This window comes from Ambystoma mexicanum, chromosome 7q (assembly GCF_040938575.1).
Source record: "Ambystoma mexicanum isolate Mex_15411 chromosome 7q, UKY_AmexF1_1, whole genome shotgun sequence".
Taxonomy (NCBI): domain Eukaryota; kingdom Metazoa; phylum Chordata; class Amphibia; order Caudata; family Ambystomatidae; genus Ambystoma; species Ambystoma mexicanum.
This window is the reverse complement of record NC_090941.1, coordinates 1,009,229,177-1,009,246,783: the sequence shown is the minus strand read 5'-3', so window position 1 is coordinate 1,009,246,783 and position 17,607 is coordinate 1,009,229,177. Positions and strand designations below refer to the sequence as shown.

The window sequence follows — 17,607 nt, the reverse complement described above, 5'->3', positions numbered from 1 at the left end:
GAAGGACCGGGGGGGGGGGTAAAACCACAATGTACCTGGTGCTTAGGATTTTCTTGATGCTTGACAGGGTCGAGTTGGTTCCAGGACGCATTGCAGCTCCTGCGACAGAGTTCAAGATGGGAGACAGCTACTGGTATCAGGCGGCAAGCAGTTCGTCAAGCAAGGCTGGATGGACGGCTGCAGGCTGGCCTACACAGTGACTCAGGGTCAGAAATCATTGTCTTTTTGCTGGTTGTCAGGTCTGGAACGCTGGTCGAGGCGTCTCGGATGGCTTTAGTGACTGCAGCGTGATAACAGTCAGTGGTGCAGCCGCTGTGCTGTGTATTTTATGATTAAACATAGAATGAAATGAGAGGGACAGAGAATAATGGATTCCTATTTTGATGAACTATCATTTATTGTCTAAATGTATCATTCAAAGGATTGCTTTTGATTGTTCATCATTGTGACCTGTCTTACATGAGTTGACAAGTGTTTATTAAACTGTGCCATGCTTTGCTTTGCAGATCCCACCCAACCTCCCCTGCTCCGTCACACTTCAGCCTGGACCAGAAGATACAGGCAAGGTAAGACATTACTTTTTTAGTAAGTTGGACACATGTGCATGAGTCAATAGCACTCACGGATTTAGAAAAATACAAAATAATGTGATCACATTGAAGGTGAAACCAAGAGAAATAGTGGCATCAATGAATGCTGTGTGTGAATAGAGTCCAAAGTGTCTTGAAACTGAAGAGGAAGTAAGTGACATCATAACGACCCTGGCGCTAAGGGATTACCGCTACCGGTATGGGTACCGGTAATCCCATAGCGCCCATTTCCCATAATGGCGGCTGGAACCAGCCGATATTGCAGGGACCCGCAAAGGGACTCTGGCGATAATTACTGTTCCGCAATTTGCGGTACCGTCATTACCGCCTTTCCCCATTCCCATTATGCCCTATGGGGCAAAAATGGGAATGGGGAAGGGCCATGGTGAAATGGGGAAGTACCGCCCTGCCGACCTTGGAATGGGGTGGTACTTCCCCATTTCACCATGGCGCACTCGTTACAATACCGGCAGCAACCATGGTGCTAATAGCGCCATGGTTTAGCGCCGGTGTTGTAATGAGGGCCATTGACAGCATGCACCTTGTTTTATTAATGCACACAGTTTTTCAGTGGAATTTGGTTTCATTAATAAAAACGGTCTGAAATAGCTGTGAAATTGATAAATCCAAATAGGTTTCCAGGTAATTCATAAACATGCTAAATAACACTAAATTGAAAGTGTAAACTCAAGGCAAGATATATCGAGCCAGTTCAGAATCACCATCTCCAGATGTTCAAATACTTATCAAATCCGACTGAAATGGAATTCCTTCTTAATTGATGCAGCCTTTTCAATGTGCATGTGCTGCAGTCCAAGAGGCACAGAAGAGGCCGCAGACGGACAGAGGCCTTGTCTCACAAAGTTGTGTGTAAACATCATCCAGAGTGCCAGGCTATTATGCAAGTCTATGGGCCTCATTACGACCCTGGCGCTAAGTGTTTAACGGCGCCGTAAAAGGCTGCGGCGCTGTTAAACACTTAGCGCCTTACTACGAGATCCCTTTGCGGGACCCAACCTTAACGGCTGGTCTACACCAAGCATTAAAGTAGGGACCCGCAAAGGGACCTTGGTGCTAAGTACGGTACCACAATTTGCGGTACCGTACTTGGCACCTTCCCCATTCCCATAGAGCCCTATGGGGCGAAAATGGGAATGGGGAAGGGACATGGTTCAATGGGGAATTACCGCCACGCCAACCTTGGAATGGGGTGGTAATTCCCCATTGAACCATGGCGGACCCGTTACAACACCGGCACCAACCATGGTGCTAATAGCGCCATGGTTTAGCGCCGGTGTTGTAATGAGGGCCTATGCAAAAAGGACGAGCATACTCGTCCTTGGCACTTAACGGGTTAAACTTTTTTCTTATTTAAAGAAAAAAAGAAACTCTGGGGTATATCTGCAAAATAGGGATAAGTTAGAAAATATACAGAAACTTGCTGACATATTTTGAAAGTGGTGTATTTCTTTGATTTCCACTAAGGCGGGACAAAAATCCCAAAATCCGCAAAAGCCTCAAATATAGCCCTGAAAGCATAGCTCTGCACGTCTGGTCTGACCAGGCGTACAGGGCGGCCACGCGAGCAGAACTCGTAATGAGGCAGTGAGGCAACAACGGCACCGGTAGCAATACTGGCACCGTTGCTGCCTTACCGCCAGGGTTGTAATGAGGCCCAGTATATCACTGATGCTCAAATCTGTGCTTGTTTATTTCTGCACCACTCTACCCCTCCCTCCAAAGCCAGATCTTGTTTTCTCTGTGGCAGAGACAGTCATAGTAAAATGGGTTCAACAGATAGGATGTGTGCCAGGGAGCAACAACATCTGTTTAACAAGGGCATGTATCTAGAGCCTCCGATGGAACCACGGCCAACCCCTCAAAAGCCACGTGGGATATAGACACGATAACAGAAAGTGGAGGCACAGAGTTTCTCTCGCATTGGTGTGTTAGGATTACTTCCTGCATATTTATTTATTTATTTTAATATTTATTACGCGCCCCATGCCCATAGGCCTCAGAGTGCACATGAAGGACAGACAGGAACGCATACCTAAACAAATGATGTGCTGCATGTGCCACTCTTAATATCACGCTGCGGGAGCTGCCCTGTGTAAAGTTGCAGCCGGTGTGCACATTATGCATTGTCCACACCTGAGAGAGTACAGACAGTTCAGCGTCTGAGAGTTGGATTTCAGAGAGGTTGAAAACCAGCTGTTAATTTAAAGTCCAGTCCCACATTGAGTTCTCAATGTTAGTTATGTTTTCTAGGTGTATCTCATTTTTGGGGCCTCCGTGGACCTTCCGTGTAGCAGAAGGGGTCCATAGTTTGGGGCTTGTAAGTCAGGGAGATTCTTGTTCTTCCGAATTAATAATTAGTTACATGTTTTAAATATTTATTTTTCTAATTAATAATCCATTTCCAATGCTGGGCTATTTACTTGATGTCATGCCCTTCTGTGAGATTGCGTATGTCCTGCTGCAGACTGCTTCGTATAGAGTAGAAATGGGGCCTCATTACAAGTTTGGCGGTCTGGAAATAAGGGTGGTGGCAGCAACATACTGGTACCCTTTCCGGACCGCCACACTCTGACTCTGCAGGCCGGGGCCATTACACCTGGCAGGTCTGACTCGCTGGGTGTAATGCCCCTCCCCCGCAGTGTTTTCACGGAAGCACCAGCACCATTGACAATGCTGCTGGTGCATCTTAAACAATTTCCCATGGAGTCCTATGGGAATGGGGACTTACCGATTTCCCATGGCGTCCTATGGGAATGGGGACTTACTGACTCTGCCGGCTGATTTTCCGATCCACCAAGACTTGTAATGTCCCGGTGGCACCAGGAAGTCAGGCGGCAGAATGGTGTTATGATGTCGGTGGCGACCCGCCAGTCGCACCGGCGGATTACCACTGACCTCGCAATGAGGCCCTTGGTGTCTGAGTTTGATGTATAGATAACACACAACCATTTTTTCTGATGCTTGTCTGCATGTCTGATCATTGTATTCAGTGTTCTGGAAAGTCCTAAGTAGGTTCCAGTTTGTAGTCCTATTTGTCCATTAAAGAAAACACTAAATGCGGCACTTTGTACATTTCATAACGTTTTTATTAAGTGTTAGAATCACTACCAACAATTAGCATTGGGCTTTCAGAATAAACGGCCAGGATCTGAAAATGTTAACTTTGGCACAGATGTTTTGAGCAATGCAAGTTTACCTGTGAAATAAAATTTGATTTAATCAAATCAAATTAAATGCATTCATCAGGAAACATAATTGACTTTCCAGAGAGAAAATTATAAACAAAAATAATAAAAACATAACATTATACTGATTGCACGTCCCTACCAGCCTTGGACTGTTCCACATATAATGCAATTTATGTGCACTAATGCACTTTAGTTGTGCACTTTAGTTGTGATTTGGTCTAGGTACCTTAACATATTGTACTAAATTGTTTACATTTTTATGAAACACATTTCTGTATATTATGGCCCTGATTCCTATGGGAGCGTGTCATTATAAAATGTTTCCATGAATCAGGCCCCAATAACTTGCAATGTGGATACATGTGTTTTGATGTGTGTTTCCCTAAATTGATTTGTGTGCAATTTTAAAGTGTTTTGGATTAAAAACATTATTTGTAGATCATGGTTGGATAGAAATTATTACTGGTGTTTGAAGGACCTCAAATAGTAATTAATGTGTTAACAGTGTATCCACATACCGTGTGTGTTAGCCACATGGCTTCCATTATGAAGATGTCTTTTTTTTCACATGATGTCCCTGGTCTTCATAGATTTCAGGGACCCTGGTGTATTTTTGTACAGATGGTTAGCAGACACCATAATCTAGAGAGAGAACATAAAACAAAAACACTTTGCTAGCAGCCATGTTCATAAACACACATTTTTGTTAGATGTTTGTTGACATAAAGCAGCGTTCAAGGAGAGTTCCAAATGTTGACACTCAAGATCTGTAAGCAGTTGCCGTAACACCTTTAATACGGATCTCCCATAGGGTCCATTTGTTATCAAAGGAGGAACCGAGTGTCCTTCGGGGCCATGGAGAACAGCCTGTTTGCTCAGATTGTGGGCCAATAGACTGTTATGCTCGCCAAAAAAGAAACACATCTTTGTTTTATATGGAGACGAAGCCCAGTTTTAATCCCTGACAATAGTTGTGATCACATATCCTGAGACCCCAGACAAGTGTAGAGGAGCAGGTGGATGTGTTTACCCTAGCTCCTGCCCCCTCACCGCCGTCATGCTAGAACAGCAGGAGAAGAGCTATATGTGGGACCCCATGTGTTATGCCCATAACGCATCGAGTGTATGAGAGACGATATGCACTCAGGCAACCAAACCGAATGTACCCTCACACTGAAAAAGTGGAACAATGTCAGCATGGACCATTGCACAGTATATAAAGAGAAAACAGGTTAGCCCTCTCTTTTGCACTGACTTAATAATTCACGGTAGCACGCGATGCCAGCTCAAGGCTACATATGTCATCGGCTTTAGCAACAGAGCATTGTTTTATCCACAATATATATATTTATTTATCCATTTTCATAAAAAACCTTTCAAAATGAGTTCTACTGTATAGGTAACTTTCTAACAATAATTCACAAAAAACATAGATGACATCCTTTGTGCCCAGGAGTTAATATCAACAATCTGTTTTTACAAAGAATGTCAATCAATACAAGGGAGATGTTCAAAATTCTTGAACAAACAATAGCCACACATGAACGGCTCATACATATGGCAGAATTTACTCAAAATCACATAACCTCATCCTGCTCTGACTTCTCTCTTAATCTACTGATGGTTTTGCAATGTACTTTTGTGTAGTGTTGTGGGAAGTGTTGGTCAACCAATATCTGACTAGACACCATCGACTGACTAGTCTCTTTCCATTCAGGGCAATACGTTTTCCTTCTACAACACTACATAAGAGGTCAAAATTGTTAGAAATGAACAAATGTGCAGTCTCCTCACACATGATTCCGAATTCAAAATTAAGGTTCAGATGAAGATAGTGATGTACTTGCACTCCCTCAAATGTCCCAGAACAGAGAGCAGGCGACAAGGTCAATTACAGACGAGAAACATTGTCTTATGGTTGGCCTGATGAAAGATGATGGGTTTCATTTTGCTTGCGTGCTGCTAACAAGCCGAAAGTCCAAGGTTGGATGAGCATGACAACCAATCAGAAGGTCTAAGGGGCAACGTGCTATACAATGTTGCAAAGACCAATACACAGCCATTTTCTTCGCTATAATCAATATTATATTTATTTAGAGGTAGTTCAAGGCAGATAATAGGCGGCCAATGAAGTTCAAACCCCTATATATGCCATAGGTACATATGTTCCCCACACAAATCCTTCCCGTCAATAGGTTTTACAGTTTTCCACGTAGGATGGCGTAAAAGATGACACATATTGGGGTATATAACCTCTGGATAATCAAGTTTGTGTGTGAGTGTGTGAGCACCAGTCCGTTGTTTGTCAATTCTTGAACTGCTAATAAAGAAGTATTCTGGTTATTTGGTCTGAGATCTTTATTGGTAATTCCATCTAGAGCACACAAGCCTCACTGTTCGGTGACGGCCATCTGGAGTTTATTCAGACACTTTTTGAGAATTCAACGTAAACCCTGTTGCAGAAGACATTCCTGGTAAGGGACAGAGTCTGTTTCAGAGTGGCATGGTGGTGGGGCTAATCAGAGCATACATGTGTGTAATGAGGCTATGGTGGTAATGAACACTTTTTACCACAGTGGAATAAACGCATTATAAAACAGACTTCCCCAGTATTTTAATACTGACTTCCACAGCTTTTATAAACCTTGCACTCCAAGACAGTCTTAACAATAAAAGAAAGATACATATTTTCAGCCTTCCTTCATAAAAACATTTCTGACATGTTCATTTATTTTGGTTTTTGCCATAAATGTACACACATATAAAACAGTTAATCTTTCATATACTCGGTTCTATGTCATTCTATAGCCACGTTTTTTGAACAGTTTTTTGCTGCCGATGTGTGGCTGAAAAAACTCATCAAATTTGTTTGTTTTTAAAATTTATTTTTTACATTTGGGGTGCCTCCCAAGCCCCCTTCCCAGTTTTTAAGTACCTATTCGACACCCCGCCTACGTTTTATGCCGCTTTATCCCTGTTAGGCAGAAACCTGTGCAGTTCCCTTAGGGACCACTGCAAAAGGCTTAAGACTACAGGTGTTGGCAGTAAACCCAATTGGTAGCAGTCTGTACCACCCAGAATTACCTGGTAGCTGTGGCTGAGCAGTCAGACTTCTCTCAAGAAGAGTTAGACAGTATATAGAGTATACCAGATAGGTACCAAAATACAGTAGCACAAGCAAACACTGACCAGAGCTTTGGTATCAAGTATATAATTATTTATTAAAAGACACACTTAGAAACATTCCAGCACTATTATTGTAAGCAAGTTCTAAAACACAGTCACTATTAATATATATACATCCCTTATTCCTTATTAGACGAGTCTTAGTTAACACCACTTATTTCCAGACAGAGGTGAGCGCTTAACTAAAGATGGCACTCCAATAAGTTAAGAAAAAGGGAGGGAAAAGGCAGAAATTAGGAAAAGCACACAACACAATACTTTAGAAGCACCCAGCAAGGCAGGAAAGTCAAAGTCTACTTGTGAGCAAAAGGTTCAGAGGCCAGGCTCCCTCATGGAGAGAGTAGAACACCAATGCACCCAAGATCACACAGTTTAAACGGCTTGAAAAGTCTTGCAGGGAGTTCAAAAAGGAATTAGTTCAGCTCAAAAAAGCTCAAAAAAGCTCAGTTAGCGAGTCTAGGGCCAACCCAAGTGGTAAGTTGAGGATTTAAGAGACACCCCACACAGACCGTTGCGAGGGAAGCCAGGCAGACACAGTACCTTGAAAGTGGAGAGAAATCTCCAGTGTTGGCAGTTGTCCTGGCAGCGGGTGCAAGTTGCAGCGTCGTCCAGAGGAAGAGAAGATCTCGACGTGGAGGAAAGCTGAAGGTCGTTGCACTGCCAGGGAAGAAACCATCCGCAGAGTTCTCCGGTTAAAAGGTACTACCCTTTTATTCGCGGTAGTGGTAAAACGTGGTATCCCGGTTGCCGGGGTGCTTGGCACAGGCAAGGCGGCCACGAGATGATCCGGGAAGGTGAAAAGGCGGGCAAACTGGTTATCCCCACCAGTCAAAGGAAGAAGACTCTTCGGGATGAAGATTTCCTCTGTCGTTGGAAGAATTGGTGAGTCGGTTTAGCAGGGCTCCACCGGTGGTGTCGTCGTTGCAGGTCAGCTCAGCTTCTCCCTCTTCGGATTCTTTGGTCCTGTGGCGACGTTTGAAGTTCCAGTCCCCAAAGCCCTGCTTTTATGCAGAAAACCCCCATTAATCAGTCCCAGCTGTTACTCAAACATGCTAAGTGGTGAGCCTGGCGGCTCACCACTGGGCCAATCACACAAGAGTCCGACTTGAGTTGCCAAGGCAACTCAGTCCAGGGTGCCTAAACCCCGCCTCCCACACATCCTGTAGACCCAGACAGAGTGGCACCACTTTTGGAGGCTTCTGTGGAGAAGCCTGCCAAAAAGTGGAACAAAGGGCTCGACTTGGGTTGGAGTTACAGAGGCGAACACAAACGCCATTTTAAAACCAAGTCCTGGCAAAAAGACCCAACCGGGGAATAAATATTAAATAAATAACCCGGCAGTATCTTTAACATTGCACCAAAAAAGTGGTGCGTTTAAAATGAATGGGAAAATCCCATAGAAAATATTCAGGTGGAATATTTTGCATGGTAACCACTGCCACCAGCCAGAAACTCGATGAGGGGGGACTGCACAGTGCTCCCTCGAAAAACAGACCCAGGGGCAATCTAATTACCCCTACCAGTACTTCCACAATATGATGGTTTGTACTGGGTCTGTTCCCAATTTAAGACTAGTAAAGTCAATGGTGACTTTACATGCCCTGGGAGACAGTAGTCAGTCCCAGGGTATGGAGTCTATGTTTGGGGGTCACTATGACACCCCTGTGTTACTGCACTGAGGGTGCTGTGTAACACACTTACCAAAAACCACATGAAACCCTATGGAGCAAAAGACCCCATAGCCCATAAAACACATTACAGAGTCAAAGGATATCTCAAATCATGCCTAACAGGGGGAGAAAAAGAGTCTCACTCTTAGCAGGAGAAAAAAATAAACCCCAAAAATCCAGCAAAGCTGCTGGGGGACTCACTAGGTTTTGGAAATTAGCCTTAACAGAGAATTCTCCCTAACACTCGCCCCCCTCCCCCCTCACACTAAAGGACAGGAGGATTTAATCCACTCCTGGATGAATCTCATCCCTCTAGTCGGTTATAAACACCCTAGAGAGACCATCAGCAATTTGGTGGAGACACCCTGACCCATGTTCTATGGTCAAATCAAAGGATTTCCTTTGTAAGCTATATGACCTACAAACCCTTTGAGGAACATCAGTCTTTTTGAAACTATAGGGGATCTGGTTTACCAGTCCCTCAGAAGTTGGTACAACTTCTGAACCTCTGTTAGGCTTTTTCAAGGGGCCCTTATAAAGGAGTCCCTTAGATCTAGAGGGTCCTCCAGAGGTCCTCACCACCTCTCTGTTGGGAGGAGGTTGGGTTTTAGGCCTCTTAGTTGGAGGGGATGGAGATAAGCAAGGTACATGCTTCTCCTTCCTCTTAGATCTACCCTTACCTACTTTAGGAGTTTCACTCCCAAGACTAGGATTTGCGTTGGAGTCTTTAGTAGAAGGTCCAACAGTCTGAAGGTTTTTGGCCTTAGACTTTTCTTTCCTGGTTTTCCACCAGCACTGAGAATTACCAGTTCTCTAAGGCCTAGTTAGGGGTCCAGTTGGTCTATCCGCCTCTTCCTCAGAAGCAGGGGGAGTCACAGACTTTAAAACTGAGGGAATAATGATGGAGCTTGGTTCGGGCTCCCATTTCCCTAACATTTTATCCTGAAATTTGCCTGGGTCAGAGGTCAATTTACCAACACCAGGGCTTGTAGTGGGGTTCTCAGTAGAGGTTCCCACAGTCTTAGAGTGGTCCTATAAGGTGGCCTCTCTAGCCAATTTGGTTTGGTTCTGGGTCTCCATACTGGGAGGCCTGGGGGTACTGGATACTACTCCTAGAGTTCTTAGATCATTCCCCAACAGGACTCTCCCAGGCACCTCAGTCTGAACACTGACAGGAATCCTCACTGTCATGTTATTACACTGAATGAGGACTGGTAGAATTGGAACCATTTAGACAGGGCCTCCAGACATCTTAGTGGGACCTTTGGGTGCCTTGGCAACATCCTCAGGACTGAAAAAGCTTTCATCCACTACTGTTCTGCTGGCCCCAGAGTCTCGCCTGGCAGGAGTATCCTGGCCATTGACAAGAACACTGTCCACATAATAAACTTTAGAGTTTTCTGGTATGGAGTTGTACACACTCCTATTCTGATCACTAACCAGACCCATGGACTCTACTGTTACACTTGCTTGAAGACCCAAAGGTTCTTCAGCAAAGACTTCAAAGTGAGCACTAGCCATTTGGACTTCCACCTCAGGTGTAAAGGCTAAGGAGACTGTGCTGATCCCTGCAGGTTTACCCTTACATCTGGGATCTCCTTTGATGTAGTCAGTTGCCCCACAGAGATAGCATGTTCCAAATGCTCTCTGAAAGGGTGGCTTGGACTGACCTCCTTCTGGTTTGTGACCAGAGGGTACACTAGTCTGTTGTGGTTTACCCTGGGGCTTACCCTGGTTATTTTGTTGTTTGGGGCCCTCTTTGGGTTGGGAGGTATTAGAAGTCTCTTGGTTCCCTTTTGGTGGCTGCTTTCCCTCATCCTTTTTCTGAGTGACCCCTGAATCCTTGTGAGTAGCCCTGTTGGCAACCCACACGTCAGCAGCCTTAGCTAGCTTCCTGGAATCTAATTCTTTTGAATCAGCCAAGTGCTGTCTGAGCTCAGGAGAGCAGGCATCATAAATTGACTCCAACATAACAAGATTTCTCATTCCCTCATAAGTGTTCACGTTGTAACCCTTAATCCATCCCTCTAAGTATTTCAAACTTTCACTCACCCAGGTAGCCCAAGGGGTACCATCATTCTTTTTGAGGGTCCTAAACCACTTAAGGTACTGGGAAGGGGTCTTCCCAAATCTAGCTATTAAAGCTAGCTTCACACATTCATAATCCTTTCTATACTCCTCCCCCAACTCCATTACCACATCAGTTGAAACAGGGGGGAGTCTAGAGAACAACCAGGAAAGTAACTCATTTCCTGTAATGTGCTGGAGCCCATGATTATACTCAAACAAACTCAACCAATCCAACAAATCCAACAAGTGGTAAATTGAGGATTTAAGAGACACCCCACACAGACCGTTGCGAGGGAAGCCAGGCAGACACAGTACCTTAAAAGTGGAGACAATCCACCAGCGTTGGCAGTTGTTCCTGGCAGCGGGTGCAAGTCGCAGCATCGTCCAGAGGAAGAGAAGATCTCGACGTGGAGGAAAACTGAAGGTCGTTGCACTGCCAGGGAAGAAACCAGCTACGGAGTTCTCCAGTTAAAAGGTACTACCCTTTTATTTGCGGTAGTGGTGAAACGTGGTATCCCGGTTGCCGGGGTGCTTGGCACAGCAAGACGGCCACGAGATGATCCGGGAAGGCCAAAAGGCGGGCAAACTGGTTATCCCCACCAGTCAAAGGAAGAAGACACTTCGGGATGAAGATCTCCTCTGTCGTTGAAGAAGTGGTGAGTTGGATCAGCAGGGCTCCACCTGTGGTGTCGTCGTTGCAGGTCAGCTCAGCTTCTCCCTCTTCGGATTCTTTGGTCCTGTGGTGACGTCTGAAGTTCCAGTCCCCAAAGCCCTGCTTTTATGCAGAAAACCGCCATTCATCAGTCCTAGCTGTCACTCAAACATGCTATGTGGTGAGCCGGTCGGCTCACCACTGGGCCACTCACACAAGAGTGCGACTTGAGTTGCCGAGGCAACTCAGTCCAGGGTGCCTAAACCCCCCTCCCACACATCTTGTAGACCCAGACAGAGTGGCACCACTTTTGGAGGCTTCTGTGGAGAAGCACGCCAAAAAGTGGAACAAAGGGCTCGACTTGGGTTGGAGTTACAGAGGCGAACACAAAAGCCATTTTAAAACCGAGTCCTGGCAAAAAGACCCAACCGGGGAATAAATATTAAATAACCCGGCGGTATCTTTAACATTGCACCAAAAAAGTGGTGCGTTTAAAATGAATGGGAAAATCCCATAGAAAATATTCTGGTGGAATATTTCGCGTGGTAACCACTGCCACCACCCAGAAACTCGACGAGGGGGGACTGCACAGTGCCCCCTTGAAAAACAGACCCAGGGGCAATCTAATTACCCCTACCAGTACTTCCACAATATGATGGTTTGTACTGGTTCTGTTCCCAATTTAAGACTAGTAAAGTCAATTGCGACTTTACATGCCCTGGGAGACAGTAGTCAGTCCCAGGGTATGGAGTCTATGTTTGGGGGTCACTATGACACCCCTGTGTTACTGCACTGAGGGTGCTGTGTAACACACTTACCAAAAACCATATGAAACCCTATGGAGTAAAATACCCCATAGTCCATAAAACACATTACAAAGTCAAAGGATATCTCAAATCATGTCTAAGGGCCTCATTACACGGATGGTGGTAAGGATTTACCGGTACCGGTAAAATACCGGTACCGGTAAATCCTTACCGCCTTAATACGAGGTCCCTTTGCGGGTTGGGGGATTTAACGCCTGCTTTTTGCAGGCGTTAAAAACCAACCCGCAAAGGGACCCAGGGAGCTAATTACGTTACCGCAATTTGCGGTACCGTAATTAGCGCCTTCCCCATTCCCATTGAGCCCTATTGGGCAAAAATGGGAATGGGGAAGGGCAATGGTGGAAGGGGGAATTACCGCCCCGCCAACCTTGGAATGGGGCGGTAATTCCCCTTTCCGCCAAGGCGGTGCCGGTAGTTCTCCGCCATCCTTGTAATGAGGCCCTAAGAGTGGGAGAAAAAGAGTCTCACTCTTAGCAGGAGAAAAAAATAAACCCCAAAAATCCAGCAAAGCTGCTGGGTGACTCACTAGGTTTGGGAAATTAGCCTTAACAGAGAATTCTCCCTAACAAGCACCCCCCCCTATTTTTCAATTCGTTTTTTTTTCGGCCGAAAAAGAGCGGCAAAAAATACCGCAAAAAAAACCTTGGCAATTAATGAACGTTGTACCATATATACATGGTTACACCAAGACAAAGCACTGAAAACAAAGAACAAAACATAACATTAAAATACAATGTCAGCAAAGTAACTGAGTTTTTTAATCGTTCAAAGTGGGAGCACACTAATCAGTGTGTGACAGCAGCATCAGGACTGTCCAACTCAAATAACAGCTAAACTCATCAATCCATTTTCCCCGAAGTTACCCGAAGCATGGCACGTGGAAAGGTAAATAAACAAACATACAAGTCTAGTAAAATGTAAAAACATGCCCAATGACTACAACAAAGTTTCACATAAAAGCAATACGCAGCAGTACTACAAAGTTCAATGTGCAGTTGTAAATCAGATCATCACCTAAAAAACACGGTCAGATTAATTCATGTGGGCCAAACTTTTTTTTAAGTAGCCAAACCTGATGGATATAGCTAGAAAATGCAAATACAACCAGATCATCAACTGTGTGTTTTGACAAAATCAACAGCTCATGTAGCTGTCTGACATTGTGTTTCAACAAAACTGGTTTTAGATACCTTTTTTTCTACATGCAATGTAATAAGGACAAAGAAACTAGAACTGCACAATATTTTCCGTTACAGCTATGCAAACAGGGCATTTCTCAGACTCGCATGTCATTTAAGTAGTAGCAACTTCAAAGGTAACGAGCTAAATCGATGTCTCATTTACACTGATCTTATCAAAGATATATTTATGTTGTCCAAGTAGCCTTCTTTCCATAAAACAGGTTTACAGCGACAATATTACAGCGATAAATTGCGGTACCGTAATTACCTCCAAGGTCCCTTTGCGGGTCCCGTCCTTAACGGCTGGTAAAACCAGCCTTTAAGGTAGGGTCCCACAAAGGGACCTCGTAGAAAGGCGGTAAAGGTTTACCGGCACTGGTACCCTTACCGGTACCGGTAAACCCTTACCGCCATCCGTGTAATGAGGCCCTAAGCATTTTTCGATTCAACCTGGTCGAGTATTCTTCTTGGATCAGTGTCTTAGTCTTAGGATTGATAGTTACACAGTTCATCCAAAGATGGTCTAGTTTGAGGGTGCTCAATTCTTCCCTTACATGTTTACACCACTGGATGTTTCTCCCGCCAGTTTACAACAAAATTATCAACTAGGGTTTCCCTGTATTTAAACAACTCAAGAGTAGCCCAAAGTCATACCCAGTATAGTGTTGGTCAACCGACCAGTGTATCAGCTATACTTGGCTGGGCTAATTCAATATGCCGGGCCATATTCGCGATACTCTTTGGTAATGATGTTATGTCTTTCAGAAATGTGTCTGTCACATTTGCTGATCCCCCAAATATCTGACGCTTAGACTGGCCTTTGCTTGCATATTGTACAGTTCAAGTCCTGGCAATAAGGCCCCACTGCCGAAAGAGTGTGTCAATTTCAGAGTTGCATTGCTCGTTCTATCTAGGGTTGTGAATGCTTTCTCTACTTGAGCAGATCAGGTACCTTTTGCTGAGGATCTAATCTCTACGTAATCAAAAGTATGTATCTGGTCCATTTCCTGTCCCCCTAGCATCACACTCAATTCTGTCTGTTTCTTTTTTAACAGGGGCAGTCAACCATAGCTTTAATTTTCTGGATGTTAATAGTGAGGCCGCAATCAATGCATCCTTCATGGAAAACATCCACAAGTGTCTTTAGACCAGCAGGTGTTTTGGAAATCAACATTGCATCATCAGCAAAGAGCAGGAGAGAGATGGAATCAGGGTCCCATCTTCGGTGTGTCAGTCTCTACCTGTTCAAGCCTAGTAATCAGTGATCCAGATAAGATTTCGAAGTGGGACAATTTGACTCCCTTTTTTTAAAGTTGGGAGTGACATGTTTTTTAGGGAATAAAAATGTAAGTCCAATTCCCAATGGGAGAATTTTGTATGTGAATAAAAATGTTTTAACTGGAAAACAGAAATAGTTATGGGATCATTATTGCTTAGCACCTAATTATTCATACACATTAAAAGATGCATGTTTACTTCTTCTGAACAAGCGGTAATAATACCAGTTCCTTCCTGTGGTGCTATGTGCACTACTCCATTGAGCTGTGTGGTTGAAAGCAGGGGCACAAAGTTCTACATGTCTGTTTTCTATTTTTTGGGAGTCTTAGCCTATTCTTAGGGAGTAAATGTGGCCAATACTCGTAGAGCTGCTAGCAATTAGTTTGTTGATGTAAGATGGTGAAGTAACACAAACATAAAAAATGAAACATAAACATTGTTCATTCATAATCCAGGCCTTTCCGCTCCGTTCTCCAAGCTTATAGTTCTATTTTGTAGGTGTATATCTTCTAGATCAGATGATCACAGCATTGCAAAGCTGTAATACCAGGTTTGGGTGTACAACTCACACTCCCCACAGTCCTGCTTTCAGCCTTCTGATGAAGAAGACCTTTGTGATTTCTAAAACCTTGTGATCATTCCATCTCAGCATATTATTTTCAATGAGTCCAATAAAATGTATCAGACTCAAACTTTTGTGATTATTTGTGTGGCATTTAAACAAATCATTATATGTTTTGCAATTACTAGTAGTTGTACTTCTATCTTCATTTATTTCTACACTACAACTACTACTAAATGACATAACATTTTTTGTTTCCACTGTTCTTCCAGGCTTGTGGTGTTGACTATGAAGTGAAAGCTTTCTGTGCAGAAAACCTAGAAGAAAAGATTCACAAAAGGTAAGAGAGGAAACATGTACTAGCAATACATAAGGACTTCTGGTACTGCACTTGAGCATACGAGTTGAGCATAGGATTTGAGGTACTGTTATGACTCACCAGTGTATTTTCTGCTTATATCTTCTTAACCAAGCTATAAATGCATCATTTATTGATTTATTGCAATTTGGTTTGTATTTGTGTTTGTATTTTATTGAATTTATATAGCGTTTTAATCCAAAACGCTTTACAAAAGGAACAAACAAGATACACCAAGCATTACATAACAATTGAATTAAACCAGAAAACCGTACACAACAATTTACATTATGGAAGGGGAGGAAGAGTAGGGAGGGGCCAAGGTGCGAGAAGAGGTAGGAGTTATGCGCAAAGGTGAGAGCAGAGGTAAGAGAGGAGGCAGAGGAAGTAAGGGAGAAGGAAGGAAGAGATGAGGATTAGAAAAGTGCAGGAAGTGGGGTAGGAGGGAGTAGAGTGAAAGGAGAGAGAGAGGTGGAAGAGAAGAAGGAAAGGGAGTAGGAGGTGTGGGTAGGAGTACTAGTAGAAGTAAGAGGACGGAAAGGGTTTTAAGGAGGTAAATGGAAGAGATAAGATTTTAGAGAGGTACGAAAGTTAGGGAAGGAAGAAGTAGAGCGGATGAAGAGGGTACGGCGGTTGCAGTGGTAAGGGGCAAGCAGTTCGAAAGAGCAGAAGTGAGAAGGGGCGCAGGGTGGTCAGAATGATTATGTAATCAAATATTCAGAGTGGTTAATTCCCAAAGCTTTTGACAACTAATGCCAAGACAAATCTGAAGCTTCTGCATGCATACATTGTGTGTGCTTTGGATGAGTTTATTGTGAATGCTATGTCCAGTCATTGGGCCTCATTACGAATCTGGCGCTAATGGGTTAATGGCGCCGTAAAAGGCTGCAGGGCCGTTAACCCATTACCGCCTGATTACGAGGTCCCTTTGCGGGACACAACCTTAACGGCTGGTCTACACCAGCCGTTAAAGTAGGGACCCGCAAAGGGACCTTGGTGCTAAGTACGGTACTGCAATTTGCGGTACCGTACTTAGCGCCTTCCCCCATTCCCATTGAGCCCTATGGGGCAAAAATGGGAATGGGGAAGGGCCATGGAGGAAGGCGTAATTACTGCCCCGCTAACCTTGTAATGAGGTGGTAATTCCCCGTTTCTCCATGGCGGAGTCGGTAAGTTACCGGCATGGACCATGGTGCTATTAGCACCATGGTTTCCCGCCTGGGTCGTAATGAGGCCCATTATGTATGAACACATGAAGGGGTAACTTACCCAGGGAGTAGTGGACACCCTTAACTGTTCTTGGCAACATTGCCCACAGAGTTTCCCTTTCTGAAACAGCCAATCCTGTCTGTAGATACCGGCTTTTGCATAACTTTGTCCATTACCACTGTGGGGCCCATTATGACTATGGTGGAGTAAGCTTTATTAAAAGAATAATATATTTGAAATATGCTTTGGTATATTTGCACCAATTTTAAAGACAAAATAATTAACTGTGAACATTTAATGGTAGTGTTCCATTAGGAAAAGGGAAAAATGCACATTTATTTACAAATTGGAATATACATTATCAATTAGAGCATAATTATAGAAACACATATTTTCAAATTTAACCACTTAACTACTTGGCTATTATGCAAGACTATGCAAAAAGGACAAGCATACTGGTCCTTGGCACTTTCTTGCTATCTGGGAGATACAATATCTATTACTGACATTCTGTGAACTTTCATGCTGTGAACTCGAATTCACCTACAACTATATGTTCATTAAAAAAGAACCCTTTGTTAAACTCTCAGGAACAACACAATCTCCAAACCCCTTTAACAGACCATTTACATTTCTGTATGAAAGAAATGCAGATCAGCATTTTGAACCTAAGACTGTAGGCTCTTCTTAAGAAATGCAGATCAGTATTTTGAACCTAAGACTGTAGGCTCTGTTTTACAAAGTGTAAACATACCATTAAATAATGCATTACGTTGGAACTTCCAACCAAAACATGTTCTTGTTTTTGTGTTGCT

General features: G+C 43.8%; 1 protein-coding gene across 4 annotated transcripts in view; it reads left to right on the top strand.

Moving 5' to 3' along the window:
• The window catches only part of ARRB1 (arrestin beta 1), a 1,358,416-nt gene that overhangs the window by 1,011,520 nt on the left and 329,289 nt on the right, over positions 1 to 17,607 (top strand). For all 4 annotated transcript variants that reach the window (XM_069640206.1, XM_069640203.1, XM_069640204.1 and 1 more), the window contains 2 exons: positions 507 to 566; positions 15,498 to 15,565. In XM_069640206.1, the coding sequence (XP_069496307.1) occupies positions 507 to 566; positions 15,498 to 15,565 (128 nt within the window). The remainder of the gene's footprint in view (positions 1 to 506; positions 567 to 15,497; positions 15,566 to 17,607) is intronic.